The following is a 20920-nucleotide window of genomic DNA, read 5'->3' as shown; positions in this document are numbered from 1 at the left end:
GCTAAAAGTATGAGAATAGGCCTTTAATCCTGCTTTTATAGATCAGATTAGCTATTATATACCAGTGTAAAATGACTCAGCACATCTGTATAAGAATGCAAACTATGTGCCTCACTGATGAAAAGCATTGAAATTACAACATAATTAAGGATCTTTATTGAGAAGAATATTGACTTAGTGCAGTAGGGGTTGGTAGGGTTGGCACTGGCTTTGGTTTCCTCGGTTTACTACTCTGTGGATTTCGGTGGGTGGCCAGGCCTCTGCAGAACCATGCAGCCTGTGTGGCATGTGGCAGATGCCTTCTTTTTGGCACGATTGTACTTTAACCATCCTTCACATTAGACAAATGCCAAAAGATTGACAATGTTTAGAACAATACAATGAGTAATCTGTATGTCTACATACACACACAAATGAAATCAAGCATTCTGGGGCATACCAGTTTTCATGTAAAGTTATAGAAATTTAATTGAAGAAAATAAAAGCAGTCGTTTCTACAAATCTCAAGCTATGAATTTCTTTATATTTGAAGCTGCTGATGAATAGACTGTTTACTATGGTGTGGTTCCCCAGTGCAAAGTAGTTTTTGTTTAGAATAGTTTAATGGTCATTTAAGTCTGTTGCTGTTGAAGTGATGCAATCACTTTGGTAGCATATGCGATTGGACTAGGACCAACTGGAGTTTACGCATAAACAACCAAGAATTTTATGATTGACCGTTTTAAAGGATATACCATTCATTTATGGCATGCTGGATTTCTGTAAAAGTAGAGAAGTCCAAGAAACGTAATATTTACAAAGGTTCTGTCAAGTATATTTTGGTTAACATCTTCCTACTCCATCAGAGGCATGAATTTATGGTCGAGGGACTGTGATTCATCAGAAAATGGGACAGGGTCAAGAGCACAAACAACTTTTTGTTTTTTGCAGTGACCCAGCTATAACAATCTGTGCATTCATATGCCCTTTGTCATCCCCCAACTGTTTAAAACAATCTTTGTGTGCTGTTCCGGTCTGGTGTGGTTTTGTTCAGACTAACGGGAGAGATGCAGTTGACGCTGTAAAAGCTCTGCCCTCCTGGGAATGATTTTTGCTAATAATGCCAAAACACTATATTGAAAACCTATATTGTACATTTTCTGGCAATTGAACAATGAATTATTCCCTTCTTACTGGATTATCTTACAAACATAAGAGGTTTGTTGCACTTCTTAAATTTATTAAATCGCAAAAACTTGTTTTGTTGGTGACAAATGGTTTTAAACTGACTGGGCTGTTGTACTGCAACTGTGGTAAATGTTTAACCCAATAGATCTTCGGCATTCATGACCACTGTGGGAGATCATATCGCAAGCACCTTTTGGTTCTTACTTCTAAACTTTGCAAAACGATGGAAGTCCTGCATCTAATTGGTTTCTGTCTGTTACATTGCACCCTGTAGGTTTACCTTTTGTAAAAGCTTTTCTCGGCATTCCTCTCGCATTTAAATACTTGATGGGTAAAAGCACTTTAGAGGAAGAGACATTCTCGTATTGCATCCATTACATGGGCTTCCCTAAATTCAACTTCTGTGGCACTGACCTCTTTGAATTACAGTATAGTTGTTTAATTCGGGTGCCCCAAAACCTGGATCCCAATGGGTTTTAATTACTAGAATCTGTATTCACTACCTGCGTATCAACTGAAGCATGGAACATTTTTATAAAATCTTGTAGATCCAACGACAGTTGTAAATCCTATCCTATGTCAGCCCCTACCAGGGTTGCAATATCCTTATTTGTGATCTTTTAACACACACCAGCTTTTGTAATACCTTAAATGTTTCCAATTTCAATAACTCCTGTGATTTATATGAAATAACCAAAATCCAGTGACACCAGGAAATGTTCATGGATTTAATATATTACAGCTATATTTTGACATTTGGTGCAAGATGTTTGCATTGTGAGGTCATCAGTGTAAGTGGTGTCAGTTGCTGTAAGTCTGCTCCTTTTTTCAGGTCTGACAAGAGAATTACTCTCCCTACCAGATTTCAGAGGGAACTACAAGCTCACCTTTCCAGAAACCCCCAGCAGACCAACGGTAAGATGTATTTACAGTGTTTGGTTTAAGCAGGAAATTGGGATCTACAGGATGTTCAACATAAGCCAATGAAGTATTTTTATCTGAGGCTGACCAATTGTAGAGTCTGCTTTCTCTTTTCTGGTGGTTGCAGTTACTGGCAAGTGTTAGTGATATGGCATTAAATTGGCAGTGAAGGATGTGTTCTGAACTTATCTCTAATTTTTTCAAATAGGTTATTTTCTTAGACTGAATATTGTTATGCTTTATAAATGATTCTGCAAATAAGCATTCCCACCATTTAAAACAAAAGTAATGTTATTTGTATTGATGCAGAAGACCGTTGTTCCTCTTTGTTTCAAGCTGATTTGTTGGTTGAGCATTCCTGCATTTATTAAATAAGAGGAAATTTAAGATCTAACACATCTGGACAACTGTTAATGGTTTCTAAAGTCAAAAGACACTTTAAGCGTATAGTGCTGTCTAAACATCAGTGCTTCGTTGGGAAGAAGTGTTCTTTGCTGTTGAAGTGCAACTTCTCATTTTTTGCAAATCTTACTGTTGTCCTAAAGCTTTGGTAAACTATACTTCATTCCAGGAGTTTAAGTAAAAATTAAAAAAACAAAGGCTGGATTATTAATTATGTGGTTTATTTTGTTTTTCAGCTAATCTAAATGAAAGCCTTGCTCCAGGAAAAACCAGAACAACTCAAACCAGCACTTATAATACGCAGTTGGTCCAGAATCGTCTTAAAGACGTACTAAACAAGTACAGCAATGGATTTTGGGTCTCCAAGCTGCCACAGCTGTACAAGGAGCTGTATCACCAGGAGCTGCCTTCTGATGTCATAAGGGAGCTGGAACACTGGACCCATGTTTGCATAGTGAGTTTAATTTCTTCATTCATGAGTGCATCATCATACTTTGTAATAGTTTCTGCGGTAACTAAAAGGATTCCTTTGGATGGTAATTTATAGGGCAGCATAAATGCATGTAAACGTGCCCCTCTGATAACCCCTCCCTCCTTTCTCATGTAGGTGGAAAAACCCTGTAGCACCAATCCCTCAGAGCTGCTCCTGTACCCTGCAAATGACTTGACTCCAGTGAAGACTGCTCCAGTCCCCAGCAAGATGTCCCCTGCCCTGGGGAAGCCAGTGTCTCCCACGAAGCCTGTGTCCTTGGTCTCCTCTAAGTCTGCAGTGGCTCCGGAAATCAAGCTGAAGCTGGCGGAGCTGTTGGTGAAATACAGCCATGGCCTCTGGGCCCACGCACTCCCCAAGCTCTTCCAAGATGCGTACAAGATGAAGTTCCCTGAGCATGTTCTCAATGACCTCTCACTGATCAGTGATGTCTGTACTGTTGACTATCCTATGCCTGACAACACCAAGAAAGCCATTCTGTATGCTCGAAGCAGCGAGGATGAGAACCAGAACAAGGTGGATTTAAAGATTCCCCGGGTCATTGAAACAGCAGGGCAGCGAATCAGCTCGGTTGCTGTCCCCCCCCTGGTGATCCCAAAGGAGGAGTACCCTTCAGTGCTGGTGGTGGAGGCCAGCAACACAAGCGACGTCATTCTCAGGTAAGCAGCACTTATTCTGTCAAACATGCGGCACTAACTGTTCAAAACAGATTTTGTATAGTCAGTGTTTTAAGTATGGCCTAAGCTATGAAACGCTTGAACTCAAGTGTATATACTTGAGTATGACTAGTAAGATGATTTATGATTGAAAACAAAAAGGTTACAGGGTTTCCTGCAGCGCCCGCCTGGCCAAACCTATGCATGAAGGAAAAAATATTTTCGGGCTCTCAAATGTAACTTCTATATACAGTACAGGTATACCCCCATTTAGCTCCATCTGCTGTGCATGGATTAGTTATAGGACGAAGTGATTTAAAACGAATTTATTATCTCAAACATTGGCAAAACTAAAACTCTCGCCTTGCATATATAGATGACATAGCAGTTTCAAAAATTCAGGTATGTCATGTTAATTTTAAAACAATTATTCCTATCCAGAGATTCAAACAAAGCACAGTTTAGTTGAACTTAGTTGAAATTGGACTGACTGCCCCTCCTCTTGAATAAAGTATTGACAGCTGTAGATCTGTTTGTTGTAATTATTACAAAGTGGGCCGTAAGTGAAGGTTCTGAGGGAGAATCGAATATTAAGTGAGAACATCAGTCAGGAGCCAGTACCTTTTTGCAGATTAGAATTCCAATAATATTGGTGAGCTTATATTGGTATGTTTTTGAAGTTATGAAACCTAGCCTCATTCATTTGGTATACGTATGATCCCATTTAACACGTTGTTCTGGAACCTCTGTTGTGGAATGCAAGTGATAGCTAGTCTTTTGTGCAAGTGCTTTTAAATTGATATTCATTCATGTTTGTTTTAAACGGTATGACCAATTAACTTCCTAATTCTGTTTACCAGCAAATCAATGGCAATTTATACATTATTGAGGTGCCGCAGATAAATTAACCTACAAACGGAGAAGGCCTGCAGCACAGCATCCTTTTATGCAAAGGGCTGCCCACTCTGCTTTTATTTCTGCTGTCCCTCCCTGCCTTTTATAGCTGTACAAGCCAAATAAGTGCTGTAGTATATTAAACAAGCATTTTGTATTCTATAAAATACTTATACTGGTTACCACAGTATTTTTGCTTATGGTTGTCATACCCTGAACATTGTACACAGTCCTATCCCTAGTTGGGGAGAACAATATCTTTTGAAGTGGTTGCAGAAAACCTTCTTCTGTAATGTTACATTTCAGACTCCTCAAGTTGTACTTGGGATTCCAGCATCTCCATTCTGTATATCATCCAAATGGAAAAGAGGTTATAAATAGGCTGATACATTACATGACCCATTTGACACTGTGAAGAATGTTAATGGACTTAGGGAAACTTTAACAATTGCCCACTTTAATTACATTGTGTTTCTTCAGGTACATTGGAGAAGGCTACTCTCAGGCCCAGGAGGCACTGGAAGATAACATGAGAGAGTTCTACAACCAGGACAACAAGAAGCCTCTGCAGTCTCCGGTTCCTGGGCAGCTAGCGGCTGTCAGGGCTGAGGAAGAGGAGGAGATTTTAAGAGCCAGTGTTTCTGAGGTGATGACGGACAGGGTAAAGGTGAGAATATGCTTTTCTAGTCTGGAACTGGCTGTTCTATTTTGAGTAAAACCTAGGTAATTTTGGATCTGTGGTCCACTGAAGCGAGAATCTCTGGGGTCCTTGGAAACCATTCCAGGCAAAGAACTAATGAAGAGGCGCTGGGTTTCTCTGAAGTTCACGTCCAAGCCTAAGGAGAGCATACCAAAATCTAGTTTGTTGCTTGGGTTTTGGTTTTATCTGTTTGTTTAGATTAAGAAGTGCAAACTGTCATATTTACTGACCTGGTCCACTAAACCTCATCTCTTAAACATTAAACCTTGCTTAAGCACACTTAAGATCTGATTCTTCATAGCTGATGCTGTGACACGGCCATGCTGTTTTTATTTAGCATCATACTTAACTGTGTGGACACATTTTTTTGTCACATCATGCATATTTTGATGTTCATGTATTTAATTACATCAGACCAGCTTTTCCTCTTTCTTGAAGTGTTTCCTTTGTCCTGTTTTTATGCCCACCATGTAGTTTAGCAGGGCTACCCAAATACTGGACCTTACATTTAATTCCAGTACTGGGTTTTTGCCACATCTAATCCAGCAATTGAATCGTTTAATCAATAAACCAAGTGGGTAAACCACAAAGCTGTAATGTATTAACAAAATAAAGTGCAGTAATTGTAAAATCAATTAATACATCATAGAATGGAATAATCGATAAACTCTTATATACAATCCATAGTGTATATCAATTTCATTTGTAATCCATCTGTAGCATAATGCTGCAGCAATGAAAATAAAAGCCACATACTTCTGTATCAATGGTAACTGTCTAACTTTAATTTTCTCTGCCTTCCATGGCTATCAGTGGCTGTAAAAACTGATTTTATATCTATATTGATTTTTTTAATTGGATTATGGCAGCCCTAGTGTACCAAGGCACTGTAATGGTATGGATGGAAGGGGCAGTACTGCATGTTGTATATAACTTAGTGATCTACCTAGTATGAATTAGTTGCATAATACAGCACATACCGGTTAGCTTGTAAGTTTTATTTTAATCTGCATATAATACTTAACATTAATCTTAAAATAAATTCTAGTTGTATTGTAAATTGTAACTACCATTTTTCATCTCCAAATTTAGTAGTCTGTGCTCCTGCAATTTGTGAATTTATACAGTAAATATAAAGCTTTTTACCTCAACCCAAGATTACGTTAAAGGTTACATGTTACAGAGCTTAAAGGTACTGTATCAACATGCTTAGATTTCTAATTTCTGCCCCCCCTTTTTTTTTTTTTTTTTCCTCCCCTCCCATGGATCTTTCTGGTAAACAGAATTTTGAAATCTAAGCGTGTCCTATTGGCTTCCATTCTACTTCTTGCTTTCGTCCCTCAAAGATGTTGGCTTTTAGAGTTTGACCTAAAAATCGACAGGCCAACAAACACACAAGATGGGTCAGATCTCCTATTCCATGTAACCTTTCTTAGATATACGCTGCTAAGGGTACACCAACCCCCAATGTTCTTAAAAATGAAGTGTATTGACTTTTTTTATTTTTCCTTGTGATATTGAAGGTTTACTATGTGGATCATGGATTTTTTGAAGTCATCAACAAAGGCAAACTCCTGGAACTAGATGAAAAATTTTTTACTTTACCCTTCCAAGCTGCAAAATGTAAATTAGCAGGTAAGTGTAATTTCCATCCTGACTTCCCTTGTTGAAGGTATCCATGCTGCTGTGCAGAACCAAAGCTCAGTGTTTAGTTCCTTGCCAAATACGGTTTTCCAATTAACAAAGTTGGTAACTAGTTAATGAATTGTATTAGTAGTCTCACCAATTGCATTTACTTAAATATTTACTCTTAATACTATAACCATGTACAGTCACCTCCCAAATTATTGGCACCTTTGATAAAGATGAGCATAGAATTCTGTGTAAAATAGAAAAAACTAATGAGCTATATTGTGATTTTGCAACATGTGGAATAGATTGTAATGATTCAAGGAAATCAACCAAAATTACACTTTTTGGGAAATTGAGAAATAAGCGTCACAATTACTGGCAACCTTGTTTTCAGGACTTTATGCACCTTCCCCTTACAGGGATAACAACATCACTGAGCCTTTTTCAGTATTGTTTTTAATGAGATTGGAGGGGTCTTGGCGCATTCCTCCACACATAATCTAGCCTTCAGTCTGTGCTTATGGATTACTCCCTTTTAATTCAAAACACAGGTATTCAGTGTGATTCAAGTCCAGACACTGAGATGGCCATTGCAAATGTTGATTTTTGTGGTCAATTAACTATTTCTTTGTGGATTTTGAAGTGTGCTTGGGATTTTGCTGGAAGATCCCGTGGCAGTCATCTTACCATAGTTTACAATTGTTGGTTGTTCTCAAAGGCTTTTCTGGCAGCCCTTCCAAAGAGGCTATTGGCATGGATGTGGTGTCCAAATGTAGAATTGGAGACTTGGTCACCCCAAGATGCAAACAAGTTGTGTAAGGTTGTGTACACACTGCACACGAGCGAAGCGACTGAGCGATGTTGCAGAATAACCGAGCCCATGTGTTTCTATTGGAAACTAACCTAGATTGTCCCACCAGTGGTTTGTCAGAGCAAAGACATGCTCTGTTTTAATAGAAAAGCTACAATATTTTTTGTAAATCTTTACTCCTTAATTGGAACAGTGATTGATTGGTGCACGTGTGACCTTGTGCTATCTGTGTACAAATGTCTATGCATGCTGACATTCTATCTTTCAGTAGCAATAATGCATATTAAAATTATAAAGCGCGGTCATGTTTTCATTGCGCATCAGTACATAGTGTGTGCGTGTGTATATATTATACACAAATCGCAAAGAGCTGAATAATCAAGTCAATAATTTTATATAATTTGTAAACATTACCATGGACGTGATTTCGGGAACATTCGGGTTCATAAAGTTAATAGTAAACATTTAAATTATGCATTGTTATCAATACTGTACTTTACAGACAGCTGTCATTGACTGACTGACTGAAAGACATGTTTCCACAGGGTTTAGTCAGATTCTTTGAAGTCGTGGTTGTGTGCCGAAAAAAAAGATTTTCTATCTTATCGAAGTAATTTTTTCTTGGTGATGTCACTCGCATTGCTTGCCTGCAGTGTGGAAACTCCTATTGAAATACAGGCATTTCAAACATTTTCACTAGTGTCGCTCACATCCAGTGTGTATGCACCGTGATTATCCAGCTGTGCTCCTTGGATTCTTTGCCTCCCAAACCATCTTCCTCACTGTGCATGTGAGGACTTGTGTCCTCAGCCGGGCAGGTTTACCATTGTTCCACTGGCCTTGAACTTCTAAATTATTTCCCCCGTTAATGGTAAGTGGTATATTTTAGGTGTTATATGGTTGATTTATGAAGATCAACAGCCATTTGTCTTTGCCTTTCCCCATGGTGATGGATGACAAATGGATTGAACACTTCTTATTTTTTATATCCTGGTGAAACCAGAAGGCCACAATATAGTTCCTTAAGATTGAGATGCACTTACATTTTAAGTGTATTAACATTTAGGTCTTTATGGGTGTTAATAATTTGATAATAGTTTTGAGGAGGAAAACATGTATTGGTATAAAGTTTTCCCATATTTGTGAGCATAAAATATATATAGCTCATTACCTGTTTATTTTAACCAGCCTTTTTTGCTCACCTTGATCAAGTGTGCCAATAATTTTGGAGGTGACTGAACTGTATTACATGCCCCTATACTGCACCCAAAGTGCTCATACAGAGTTATAAGGAGTATCTCCATAACTTTATTCTATTTCCCCATTTTCCTCTGAGAGAAAGTAAGTTTTGACTTATTTATTCTTACAGAAAGCCTTTAGGCTTGATTCCCCTCTGCATGGTTAAATTTTTATTTTATGAGATGATCGTGCTGATTTCCCTCCTATACTCAGACCAGTAGATTGTTGTCTACTGTGGTCTTCACAAAACTATACATTGTGTTGACTGAAATAAAGGCAGGGGATTAGAAGGGCAGATAAAAGATAGTGATTTTGCCTGTTCTTGAATTCACTCGGTTGTAATCTATTCCCATCTATGCCTAGTCTTAAACATCCTCTTTAAGACCTTATACATCAGCAGTTCTCATGTTTTGTGGTGCCCTGAAATCCCCTTTGTATATATCACCAAGGTAATCCCCATAGGTTTTTTTCAGAGCTGTAGCTGTAACATAGCTATGGAAGTCTTGGTTTAAATTGTCCACCTCTGACTCCCTTTTAAGCTTCAATAGTTGAATAGTTGTCATCTCTATCCCAGTTAAGTCAGCTGTTCATTGCCACCTGGGTTTAATGTTCTCTTCTATAAATCACAGTGGTTAATCCATAAATGCATAAATGAGATTTATATAGAGTAGTAGTTTTTAATAGATCTATATGGATTTAAAGTGAGCAGTCATTTTACAATGAGCTGCATTTTAAAATGGGATTATCATCAGCTTTACTACTGAAATGACTAAGGCTTATTTCAGTACTTTAATGTAGTTCGGCAGTGGGTCAAATGGTAAATAGCCTTTTGGAGCACATCGTGGTCTCTAGTTCAACAGACTACGGACTCTCAGACTTGTCAAAAAGGGACGCCTAATGAAGCGGTATACAGCTGACGTGAGCAACTTATTTTAAAACCTAAATAAGTATAAGAAATCAAAACTAAAAACTGACTGTTTTCGAAGGTACATGTAAGGGTATTCTTTCCTGTGCTGGTTTGCTGGGAGTAGCATAAAGCCAAATTTAATTCACAATTAGCAGTTTAAAACCTGTAGGTTGTATAAAACAATGCATTGATTAGATAAAGCGATGCATATTAACTACACTACCATATAAGCAAGGTTCCTAGTTAAGTTATTTTAATTGTGGATTTAATTATATTTATCTAAATGGAATAAACACTATATACTGAATTAAAACTTATTCAAACATTAAATTTTTTTTATGAAGGTTGGATTCCATACAGAACCATCAGCCTAATATGTATAGCTCTGGAAAAAAATTCAGACCACTTAACTTTGATTTCTGAACTTGGAATGGTCTCTTAATTTCTCCAGAGCTATATATATATATATACACTCACCTAAAGGATTATTAGGAACACCATACTAATACTGTGTTTGACCCCCTTTCGCCTTCAGAACTGCCTTAATTCTACGTGGCATTGATTCAACAAGGTGCTGGAAGCATTCTTTAGAAATGTTGGCCCATATTGATAGGATAGCATCTTGCAGTTGATGGAGATTTGTGGGATGCACATCCAGGGCACAAAGCTCCCGTTCCACCACATCCCAAAGATGCTCTATTGGGTTGAGATCTGGTGACTGTGGGGGCCAGTTTAGTACAGTGAACTCATTGTCATGTTCAAGAAACCAATTTGAAATGATTCGACCTTTGTGACATGGTGCATTATCCTGCTGGAAGTAGCCATCAGAGGATGGGTACATGGTGGTCATAAAGGGATGGACATGGTCAGAAACAATGCTCAGGTAGGCCGTGGCATTTAAACGATGCCCAATTGGCACTAAGGGGCCTAAAGTGTGCCAAGAAAACATCCTCCACAGCATTACACCACCACCACCACCAGCCTGCACAGTGGTAACAAGGCATGATGGATCCATGTTCTCATTCTGTTTACGCCAAATTCTGACTCTACCATCTGAATGTCTCAACAGAAATCGAGACTCATCAGACCAGGCAACATTTTTCCAGTCTTCAACTGTCCAATTTTGGTGAGCTTGTGCAAATTGTAGCCTCTTTTTCCTATTTGTAGTGGAGATGAGTGGTACCCGGTGGGGTCTTCTGCTGTTGTAGCCCATCCGCCTCAAGGTTGTACGTGTTGTGGCTTCACAAATGCTTTGCTGCATACCTCGGTTGTAACGAGTGGTTATTTCAGTCAAAGTTGCTCTTCTATCAGCTTGAATCAGTCGGCCCATTCTCCTCTGACCTCTAGCATCAACAAGGCATTTTCGCCCACAGGACTGCCCCATACTGGATGTTTTTCCCTTTTCACACCATTCTTTGTAAACCCTAGAAATGGTTGTGTGTGAAAATCTCAGTAACTGAGCAGATTGTGAAATACTCAGACCGGCCCGTCTGGCACCAACAACCATGCCACGCTCAAAATTGCTTAAATCACCTTTCTTTCCCATTCAGACATTCAGTTTGGAGTTCAGGAGATTGTCTTGACCAGGACCACACCCCTAAATGCATTGAAGCAACTGCCATGTGATTGGTTGGTTAGATAATTGCATTAATGAGAAATTGAACAGGTGTTCCTAATAATCCTTTAGGTGAGTGTATATATGTACGTGTGTGTGTGTATGTGTATATATATATGTATGTACATATATACACACACACACACACACATACATACATACATGCTACTAAATAACGCCAGCTTTTCAAGACGACTCAAATATAAAGTGCAAGTGTGGGATTTGTTCTGGTAAGTTATCTTCATACTGCTTTTTCAGTTTTGATTAGTCATTCCAGCTACATATTCTTCCAAAGAAGGTTCCTCAAGGCAGAATTTCATGAAGTGTTCTATAGACTAAGTGAGGCATTATTTATCAATGTGCAGAAAAATGCAGGACAGAATTGTTTTGCTATCACTCACTGCTCTGCCCTGAGCTTAAGAATCATTTAAAGCAGTTGTTCTGATGGGGATAATTCATACATCTACGTAATATAAGCAGAAATGACAGATATGAGCTCATGTTTTAAACGCACAGTAAAACCTAGGTTCCTTGTTATGACTGATTTACATTTTTTTTTTTTTTTAAACCTAATGATTTGTTCAATTATTTCTGAATTAATAACCTTGAATTTCGACCAATATTTTTAGGACTCGAACCTTTCAGTAAGGAGCCTGCGGTCTTGAAACAATTTGAGTCAATAGCCTGTGGCAAGATCCTATTGGCAGAGATTTTAGAGAGAGAGGAGGTGCCCCTGGTTGTCCTCTATGACACATCCCAGGATGATGATGTCAACATTAATGCGTCATGCATGAAGGCCTTGCAGGACAGATCTCTGGAGAACAGTCTACAGGTATTTTAGCTGCTGTTGATGACCTAATTGTCAGTCCAGTTAAGAAATGTACTTGTATTTGGAGGAAACCTGCAGTGTAGTTAAAATTCCACTCCCCTCAAAGCTGTTATTGATGTATGTTTTAAAGGGCAATTATCTATTGAGGAAACAATGTTAACATTTATTTCAGACATAGGTTATGAGGTGTTAATTTCAAAATGACATGCCAAGATTGATTTTGGGGGGGCGAGTTGCCTTCAGATGCATACACTCCTTACACTTTTGTATATTTTGTATATTATTTCCTAAGACCCTGATGCTGCAGCTTGAGAAATATGAAATGCTTTTTGTTTTACATACATTGTAGATAAATATTTGATGGCATGATGACACTGTGATTTGCAGTGTCATGAAAATTATTTTGCCTTTCAACTTTCAAGTATTAAGGAGCTTTTATAGAATTTATTTTAAGGCCCTGTGAACTTGGCATACAGTTCTCAGTTGTTTGGAATTTTAGATTTTCTGCAAGTTTCCTTTTTGAATTGTGCTTTTATTTTATTTTTACATTTGACATCCTGTTCTTAAGAACATGTTACATAGACCAGGACTTCAATCTTACCCATCTTGTGGTTTCTGAAGTTTTGTATAAAATGATTTATATTGATTCAGATATTAATGTTCGCATTTTGTGCTTTTGCAAAGTAGCCCAAATATCACAAGTATGGTAACCGTACACCTTGTTTTTGTTCATTGTATTTTATCCTATGTTTAAATTTCTTTTCCAGGTGAACAGTGTATATATGAACGTTGCCATCACCAACGTTTGTTCTGATGGAACCATTTACTGCCAGTTACCTTCACGTGGTCAGACGAAGTTGAATGAAATACTGGAGAAAACTGAAAACTACTTCCATTCCCGGGTAACTGCTGTAATGCCGCCTTACATTATTGGTACTAGAGTTGGGGTCAATTCCAGTTCAGTTCTCAAACTGGAATTGGAATTCTCATTGAAATGTATCCATTACAAAATTGAAATTGACTTGAATGAATTAAGGTGGAATTAGATTTGAACGGTCAGATCAGCTCTGCATGAATGCCCTGGAAAGCCGATTTTCCTTTGTTGAATATAATGTGAATGGATTTGCGCATTGTTTTTATGGTGTGATGGAATTATTTTGGCTGTTCAGCTTGTTTTTAAACATGTTTTCACACTTGCATTCAGGCAACTCTTTGTCCTACATGGCTAAGTAAGACTGATTTTAAGTTTTGCTGTGCAGAATATTTTGGATATTTATTTTTATATATATATATATATATATATATATATATATATATATATATATATATATATATATATATATATATATATATATATATATATATAAGCTCTTGAAGCCTAAGACCTTGAATATGATTTTGATCTTACCATAACATAGGCCAGTGTAGAGTACACTTCATTACTGAATGGGTAAAAGTCTATTTTACCTGATTTATACATAAGATTCTAGAATTAGCCTTCCTTTTGCTGGAGACATGCATCCTACCCCCTTCCAAGAAAATCCATCCCTGCTCAAGAGATTCCTGTTGTCTTCAAAGGCAGGAAGGTCTGTTGCTCATCGCAGATAATTGGTTTACTGAGAACTGCTCTCCTTGTAATTATTCTTGTACATTTGTCTATCCATCATTTGGAGTGGTAAGTAAATTGCATTTCTCTCATCCGGACACTGTTGGCATCTCGTTTTTCTGTCGGGAGCGTGGCACTACACATCCAGTCAAAGAGTGCATTACTGACACTTTATCACAGACAAAGTAAATGCTAAGTAGTACATCCAGATCCTTAACATGGATAATGTAAGCCTCTCTCCATAAGAGAGCCCCTGAAACCTCTTCAGCTGTACTGAAGTGCAGGAAGCAACAGCCTTTGCCAGACTGAATGTGTGGAAAAGGACTAAATTGAGGGAGGACTTCTTAAGCGAGACCGAAAACTTGGTTTTCTGGAGGTCACCCACGTAAGAGGACAGCTTTTCATAAACTACCATAAATGTTGTCCACTGAGAAGGAAGGGGGAATCTTAGGCCACCAGTAAACATTTAGATTTTCATCTGCAGATTTAGAAATAAATACGCATTTGTCCTTTCTGTAGATTTCTCCTTATTGTTGTTGCCAGTTAAGGTGGGCAGCATCAAAAGGCTTCTCATAAAAGTTGTACACGTACTTACTCCTTGTCCATTCCTGCTTTGCATCTTTCTCTCATCCTCGGCCTGCTAGTTAGCATTTTGAGACCAATGCATGTTTTGTCCTCTGAAGTGGTCGGATTTGCATCCTGGAAAATAAGTTTATACAAGCAGCTGTGGAAGGATCACTGAAGTTGAGTTCTACAATTCATTTGGTTATATACAACTTTCAATTTCAAAGGACCAGTCTTATGGTAACTTACATTTTAACAAGATTAGTTAATTCCCTGTATGACTCAGTTGTTCAGACCTAAAGACCAGGTACAGGAGTGGAGTTGATTAGTCTCCCTACGTGGTCGCCTTCAGTCATTAGCAATATAGTGAGGCCAGATGGAGATTTACATAATCAGGTTTTAAGATATAATGAAACATAATCTTCTGAGTGACATTGAGACTGACCCAGTAGCTGCCAATCTTTTATTTTCTGAACCGTTTCTCTTTAGAGATGGGAGATGCATCTCTAGAGTTTTCTTAGGAAATTGATTTTAAATAAAAAATTCTGGTAATTAACACTAACACTACAGGTTAAGGTAAAGAGATGCAGATGTGCTGTTGTGGATTTTCCTGAATTGGCACAATTGTATCGATTGGCAGATAAATATATGAAAATAGTTCTTGGACAGAATTTATTCAAATTGGATTAGATCTTACACTGTTAATTCAGAATTCGTATCTGTAGCTTATTCTAATATTGTCAGACACTAATGCACTGTGTCACCCTTTGTTGCAGAATTATTTTCAGGTCTTCATCAGATAGAATTTTCATTTTTAGGAACAAGATGATAGACCATAATAAATCTAATTGTATTCAACTTCGGAAAAAATGAAATGCAAAACCCCTGGCAAAATGTGTTCTAAACTAAATCTACAGAAGATGCAGAGGATAGTTATTTCATTACAATGTTCTGCAGCAGAAATTGTTTTCATGCATCCACGGCTCTGGGTCTAGAGCATTTTAACCCAGGTTACACCTACAGTTGACGACTTGTTTGACTTGCAAGGTAGCCAATCAACAGCATGTTTTCAAATTACATTTCAAATGTACCAGTAAGGTGTGACTGCTGTTGCATTAAAACAAAAGATCCCTGGTCCCCAAATGTGTAGTCTTTACTTCTTATTTACATACTGAGAAACTAGGGAACAACAAGTGATTTGGACTTTACTTCTCTCAACTGGTTTTGTCTAACAATTTGAGTTTTATTTTCCTTAAATACATGTAACAATTACATGAATTATCTATTGGATGAGTACACACTTGGATCTGAAGTTTCTGCTCTTATTTGGGTAAAGTCTGTTAGATGTCAAGTAGACCGATTTTGCCTATAAGGATGTGAAAATGTTAAGTGCCATGTTTCACAATTCTGGAGTCTGTTCCATTCAAAGTAGAACAGTTGAAATCAAAGAAAAAATTTAAAAATGCAAAGTAGAATTTACAAACTGTTAGGAGTTTGCAGGGGGGTGGGGGAGAAGTTTGTTTTCGTTGTAATATCTAGTGTTCATTATTTTTAATATTAAAGGCTTGGTCTGTTTTGCTGCTAATCCACACTAATGCAAGCTGGGTCACAGAGTTCATGGAGGAACCAAACTTTTTCTACCAGTTTGCTGTGAAAATGTTTTGATTATCTGAGCAAAGGCACTTACAATTTCTGTTTTGTGACAGGTGACATCCGAATTTTTGGTCTCAAAGCCGTTTTGTGGTAAATGCTGCCTATCCCGCTATAAAGGAAAATGGTCCCGTGTGGAGGTGAGTTTTGTTAATTCACTGAGCAGGTCTGTTGTCAACAAATTGCCAAAGCTGATATGATTCAATCCATTTGATCTAAAGTATCATGCATGGATGTAGGGATTGAGTTCAATAGCAATGTGCATATAATTTATTCATTAACTAAAATCAACTAAAAGCATTGAGAGGCATTTCTCTGTAGGACCTTATTTTTTAACAGAGGAATGTTACTGAATGTTTTTCTGTTACCTAATTTATTGAGAAATCTATGATTTGATCAGTGATTTGATAGTTTATATTTAAATACTTAATTATACTGCTAGATGTTTAAAATGTGGGGGGTTTAGTCCTAGTGAGCTGGACCTGAGCTTGAGTTTTTAAGGTAATCAATTATAAATAACCATGAATGAACATTCAAACAAACTATGGTCAGACAAACATCTTGTTTGTGATCTGTGGAAGTGGCAATGTAATCATGCTCTAGTAAGCAGAATAGAAGTGTCCCCCTTTTTGAAGTGGTTTAATAGCTTGTTCTTGCATGTTCTCATTGGGCTCCATATTTCCTGTGTTGCAGATCACCAACCTGCATGGCAGCCGTGTGCTGGACATTCAGTTTGTAGACCTTGGCGTCCCGGCTTCGGTGGAGGTTATCGAGCTCCGGGAAATCCCTCCTCCTTTTCTACGTGATCTCATCACCATTCCTCCACAGGTTAGCAAACGGAGGGCCTTGCATTTCCTAAACGGGGACTGGTTACAAGCTCTTGCAATTGTTTCTCTGGGGGATGTAGTGCTAAAGATTCATGTTTGTGTTGGTCTTACCTGGCCATAGATGGGTTGTCTCTTTTAGTATTTACTCATTTGTTTGCTAGGGTTGAGGGTAGTATCTTAAGGTTGTTTTTGAATAATTTTTGGTTTCTTGCTGCTAATGAGGGTAATTGGGTATTTTTCTTCCCTGTGGTTGTTGTCTTAATACAATCTTTAATGTCCCAAGTGTCTTAGCATGACTGATTCCAACTTATCTTGGTTTTGTTGTCTTCTGTAGCCATGATTGTACATCTTTTCTCAGGCAATAAAGTGCTGTTTGGCGGACTTGTCCATCAGTGTTGGCTCGTGGACTCCAGAGGCTGTTCTGTGGCTCCGAGACACAGTGTTGAACTCCACTGATTGCAGCATGAAGGTATGCAACAACCGAAAAGTTATAAAGGTGATGGAATTGATTGTCACTCAAGTGATTGAAGAGGGAGTAACCATTCAAAAGCATGGCCCCCAGTCACCTCACACCACTGACGGTAAAATGGGCTCTCTGGTGAATTTGGAGTTGGGGCCACTTGTTGTACCAGTAATGTCTTCTAAACGTATTGATGAGCTTTATGAGAGTGGTGGGTGGAGCATGTGTGCTTGTGCTTTAGTTTTACATTCTTTGACATAGCGTCTTTAATGGTCTCCCTCAACAGTTTCGATTTTAAGTTGCTCCATGGTGCATAAAGGGTGTTGTTTTCCCTCGCAGGTCTCCAAACTGGATGAGACAAAGGGCTTAGTGAACATTTACCTGTTCACCTCCAAGAATTTCTACGACACAGAGCGCAGCATCAATTACCAAATTGCAGACTCGGACCTGTGGAAGCACCAGAAGGATGTCTTCCTGAGCAGCAGTTCGGTGAGCCCCATGAAGATGAGCAAAGAGCAGAGCAGTCCAGGCCCCAAGAAAATCATGCTTGATGCCAGAGACTGCAGTAGTCACACGTCTGCTCGGCTTCCCCCTCAGCTAGAGCTGCCACCGGTCGGCCAAAACATGGACATCTACGTGTCGGTGGCCTGCCACCCTGGTCACTTTGTCTTGCAGCCTTGGCAGGACCTGTATAAACTGGTGGTGTTGATGGGGGAGATGATCCTGTATTACAACAAAATGGAGGAGAAGCACATCCCTATTGAGAAGAACCAAATATATGCCGCTAAAGTGGAAAATAAGTGAGTTGTGTATGACTATAGCTTTATTTATTTTATTTATTTATTTAAACCAGTTTGTGATATGTTCGTACCACATTTAATTCAGTATGGGTCTATTAAAGGTATTTGCTCCCTTGTATGTTCTGTTGTACTTAGATCTCAGGTTGTTTTTATTTTGATGTCTCAAGTACCTCCATTTCATGCTGATTATGGCATTACAGCAATTGTTGGAGAATGTATACTTAATCAAAAACCTGAAATAATGCATTTACAAGAGCCATGGATATCCTGCAGCTCAGTTTTATTCCCTTTATTTGGTCTTATGAGTGCAAGAGCACTGCAGCAAAAAAAAGAAACTTTAATTTCATTTCAAATGGCAATCTTCATCAGAAGAAATGTGTGCTAATGTCCTTGTCTCTAGCTGGCAGCGTGTGCTCGTCAAAGGGATCCTGACCAATGGCCTTGTGTCTGTGTATGAGCTGGACTATGGCAAGCATGAGCTGGTGAGCTGCACCAAGCTGCAGCCCTTGATAGAAGAGTTCAGACAACTTCCTTTCCAGGGGGTCACAGCACAGCTAGCCGGTAAGAAAAACGATCACTGTTAAAGCCAGTGCTTTCTTTGTTCGATCCCAGTTGTCCCCAGGATCGGTCATTAGTGGTCATCCATCTGGAAAGTATTCATGTAGTCAGTCTCGTCCCCATGTTCATGTTGTGCGTTGTAGATGCACACTTTCTATTATCAGAAAAGATTAAAGATCTCTACTCTAACTAATTTGCTCACTCGCATTACTTCTGTTAAGTATCTATACGAGTTCCTTCAGCTGCAGTATTAAATAAATCTTGGTATATAGTAGTTCCTTTACAGACTGTGCCCTCTAGTGGTTGAAAGAAAAGCACAGCTGTACTTCTGTTCACGTCTGTTGAATGTCCGTGCACGTTGCAGGAGTGAAGCAGAAGCAGTGGTCAGAGGAGGCTTCCATTGTGTTCCGGAACCATGTGGAGAAGAAGCCGCTGGTGGCTCAGATCGAGGCTATCCAGGATGGGCCCCATCCCTGGGACAGGAAGGTGGTGGTCTTCCTTGTGGACACATCCCAGCAGGACACAGATGTCTGGGTGCATGACATCATGTCAGAGTTCACAGAGGAACTTACAAAAGCTGCATAGCCTTGTTCACAAAAAAAACGTCTCGGGAGAAAACCCCTCAGATATGAAGTACAGCAGGATGGTTCAGACGTTACTTATTGTTTGGTTCATGAAGTGGTTCTCTAAAAATATATATCTATAGAATATATATCTATATCTTAAAAATGTAAATTGCTCTGACAAGCTGACTACATGTATTTTGTCACACAGCAATAATTAAGATAGTTTACAAAAGTTCAGTCTTGCAGGTTTAGCCATGTCTGGATACATTTCCTTACTTTCAGTTATGCCCTTTCAGTTAAATTTTCACTGCTTTGAGTGCTTGATTTGGACATTTATTTATAATGTTTTTTTTTTTTTTTTTGCCCTTAAAATTCTTCACATTTTGAGGAATTGCTGCACCTTAAAAGATGTTTGGAGTTTACTTGACAAATATTTGTATATGCTTACACACAGTGGTTAAGCTTTGAATAATACGGTTTTGTTTTGTTCTATTAAGTTTAATTCTCTTAGCAGTGATGAGACTGGCTGCGTTGCATTAAAACCTAGAACGAACGTATGATATGTGATGCCCAAAATTACCATCTACTTTATACACTTTTATGATGGAAGCACTGCTACTTTTGTTTTGTTTAAGAGTAATGTTTACTTAGTTCACTACCAATGTAGAAATGCAATACAAATAAAGTTCATTAAAGAAGCTCTGTGCTGCATTTTGTTAAGTTTTTCAAAAAAGATTTGTGCATTACAAACATTTTTGGTAATGGTATCTTTTCAGATCTTTTTTGATTCCTTCCAGACAGAATAATTGTTACCAGTTCGGTATTTTAAGCAGGCCAAACTGCTTCTGTAAAGATAGTGTCACTTTCAACAAATTAGTCTGAATTGTCACCATGTGCTCCTTCATATTACAGCTTTAAGCCAACTTCATTCACACTTTTTTTTCCTAATACACAAGTTTGTTTTAATGTGTTTTTCTGTAAAACCACTAATTTTACTAGTAAGTGTACAAGCTTTTTGTGATGTTTGCTAGAAAATTGTAATCTAAAATGGTAAGCCTACTTAGATGGTATGTGCTATTTCTAGCTATCTATGCTAACTATTTTATTGTCTGTGACAGTAGTGTGAATAATGTAGTGATGCACAAATGCAGATTCCCCCCAGGTTTTGGCTTTCCTTGCAGTTTTAGTAAAAACTGGACTGAAAAATAAATCTGTTTGAATTGCATCTCTAATATAGGTACAGTGCCTATGGAAAGTCTACACATGAACATTTTTCACAGTCAGTGCCTCAGTTTCATGCATTTTTTCCCCACTTATCTACACACCATACTCCACACTTAAAGGGTTTTGTGAAAAAAAATGTCCGAATCTGTATATTTATTGTTTTTTGAAATCTACAACTCTCCACCTCCGGAAGTAATGATAGTAGAAGCACCTTTGTCAGCAGTTAGTTGTAAGTGGGTTGGGATAGGTCTCTACTCCAGTCGGAAACAGTCTTCATTTAATTAAAAGTGCAGAAAAGCCATGGACTATTTTCTTCTAGCGCTGTAATTTGTATGTGACTTGGCAAATCAGCTCATGTGTTCATTTTTAGGGTCTACAAAAGGTATACAGGGTGTATATCAG

At 38.3% G+C, this 20920-nt stretch overlaps 1 protein-coding gene across 1 annotated transcript in view; it reads left to right on the top strand.

Annotated features, from left to right (window-relative positions):
- Positions 1 to 19992, top strand: part of LOC136766658 (tudor domain-containing protein 7B) — a 30897-nt gene extending 10905 nt beyond the window's left edge. The window contains exons 6-18 of the mRNA XM_066720338.1: positions 2000 to 2082; positions 2727 to 2944; positions 3098 to 3639; positions 5011 to 5197; positions 6754 to 6865; positions 12064 to 12266; positions 13031 to 13165; positions 16140 to 16223; positions 16777 to 16911; positions 17269 to 17379; positions 17710 to 18170; positions 18571 to 18731; positions 19093 to 19992. Of these exons, the coding sequence (XP_066576435.1) occupies positions 2000 to 2082; positions 2727 to 2944; positions 3098 to 3639; positions 5011 to 5197; positions 6754 to 6865; positions 12064 to 12266; positions 13031 to 13165; positions 16140 to 16223; positions 16777 to 16911; positions 17269 to 17379; positions 17710 to 18170; positions 18571 to 18731; positions 19093 to 19313 (2653 nt within the window). The 3' untranslated portion in view covers positions 19314 to 19992. The remainder of the gene's footprint in view (positions 1 to 1999; positions 2083 to 2726; positions 2945 to 3097; positions 3640 to 5010; positions 5198 to 6753; positions 6866 to 12063; positions 12267 to 13030; positions 13166 to 16139; positions 16224 to 16776; positions 16912 to 17268; positions 17380 to 17709; positions 18171 to 18570; positions 18732 to 19092) is intronic.
- Positions 19993 to 20920: the final 928 nt, after the last annotated feature.

This window comes from Amia ocellicauda, chromosome 13 (assembly GCF_036373705.1).
Source record: "Amia ocellicauda isolate fAmiCal2 chromosome 13, fAmiCal2.hap1, whole genome shotgun sequence".
Classification (NCBI taxonomy): domain Eukaryota; kingdom Metazoa; phylum Chordata; class Actinopteri; order Amiiformes; family Amiidae; genus Amia; species Amia ocellicauda.
Note: the sequence above shows the minus strand (reverse complement) of the source record. Positions and strands in the feature narration are given on the sequence as shown.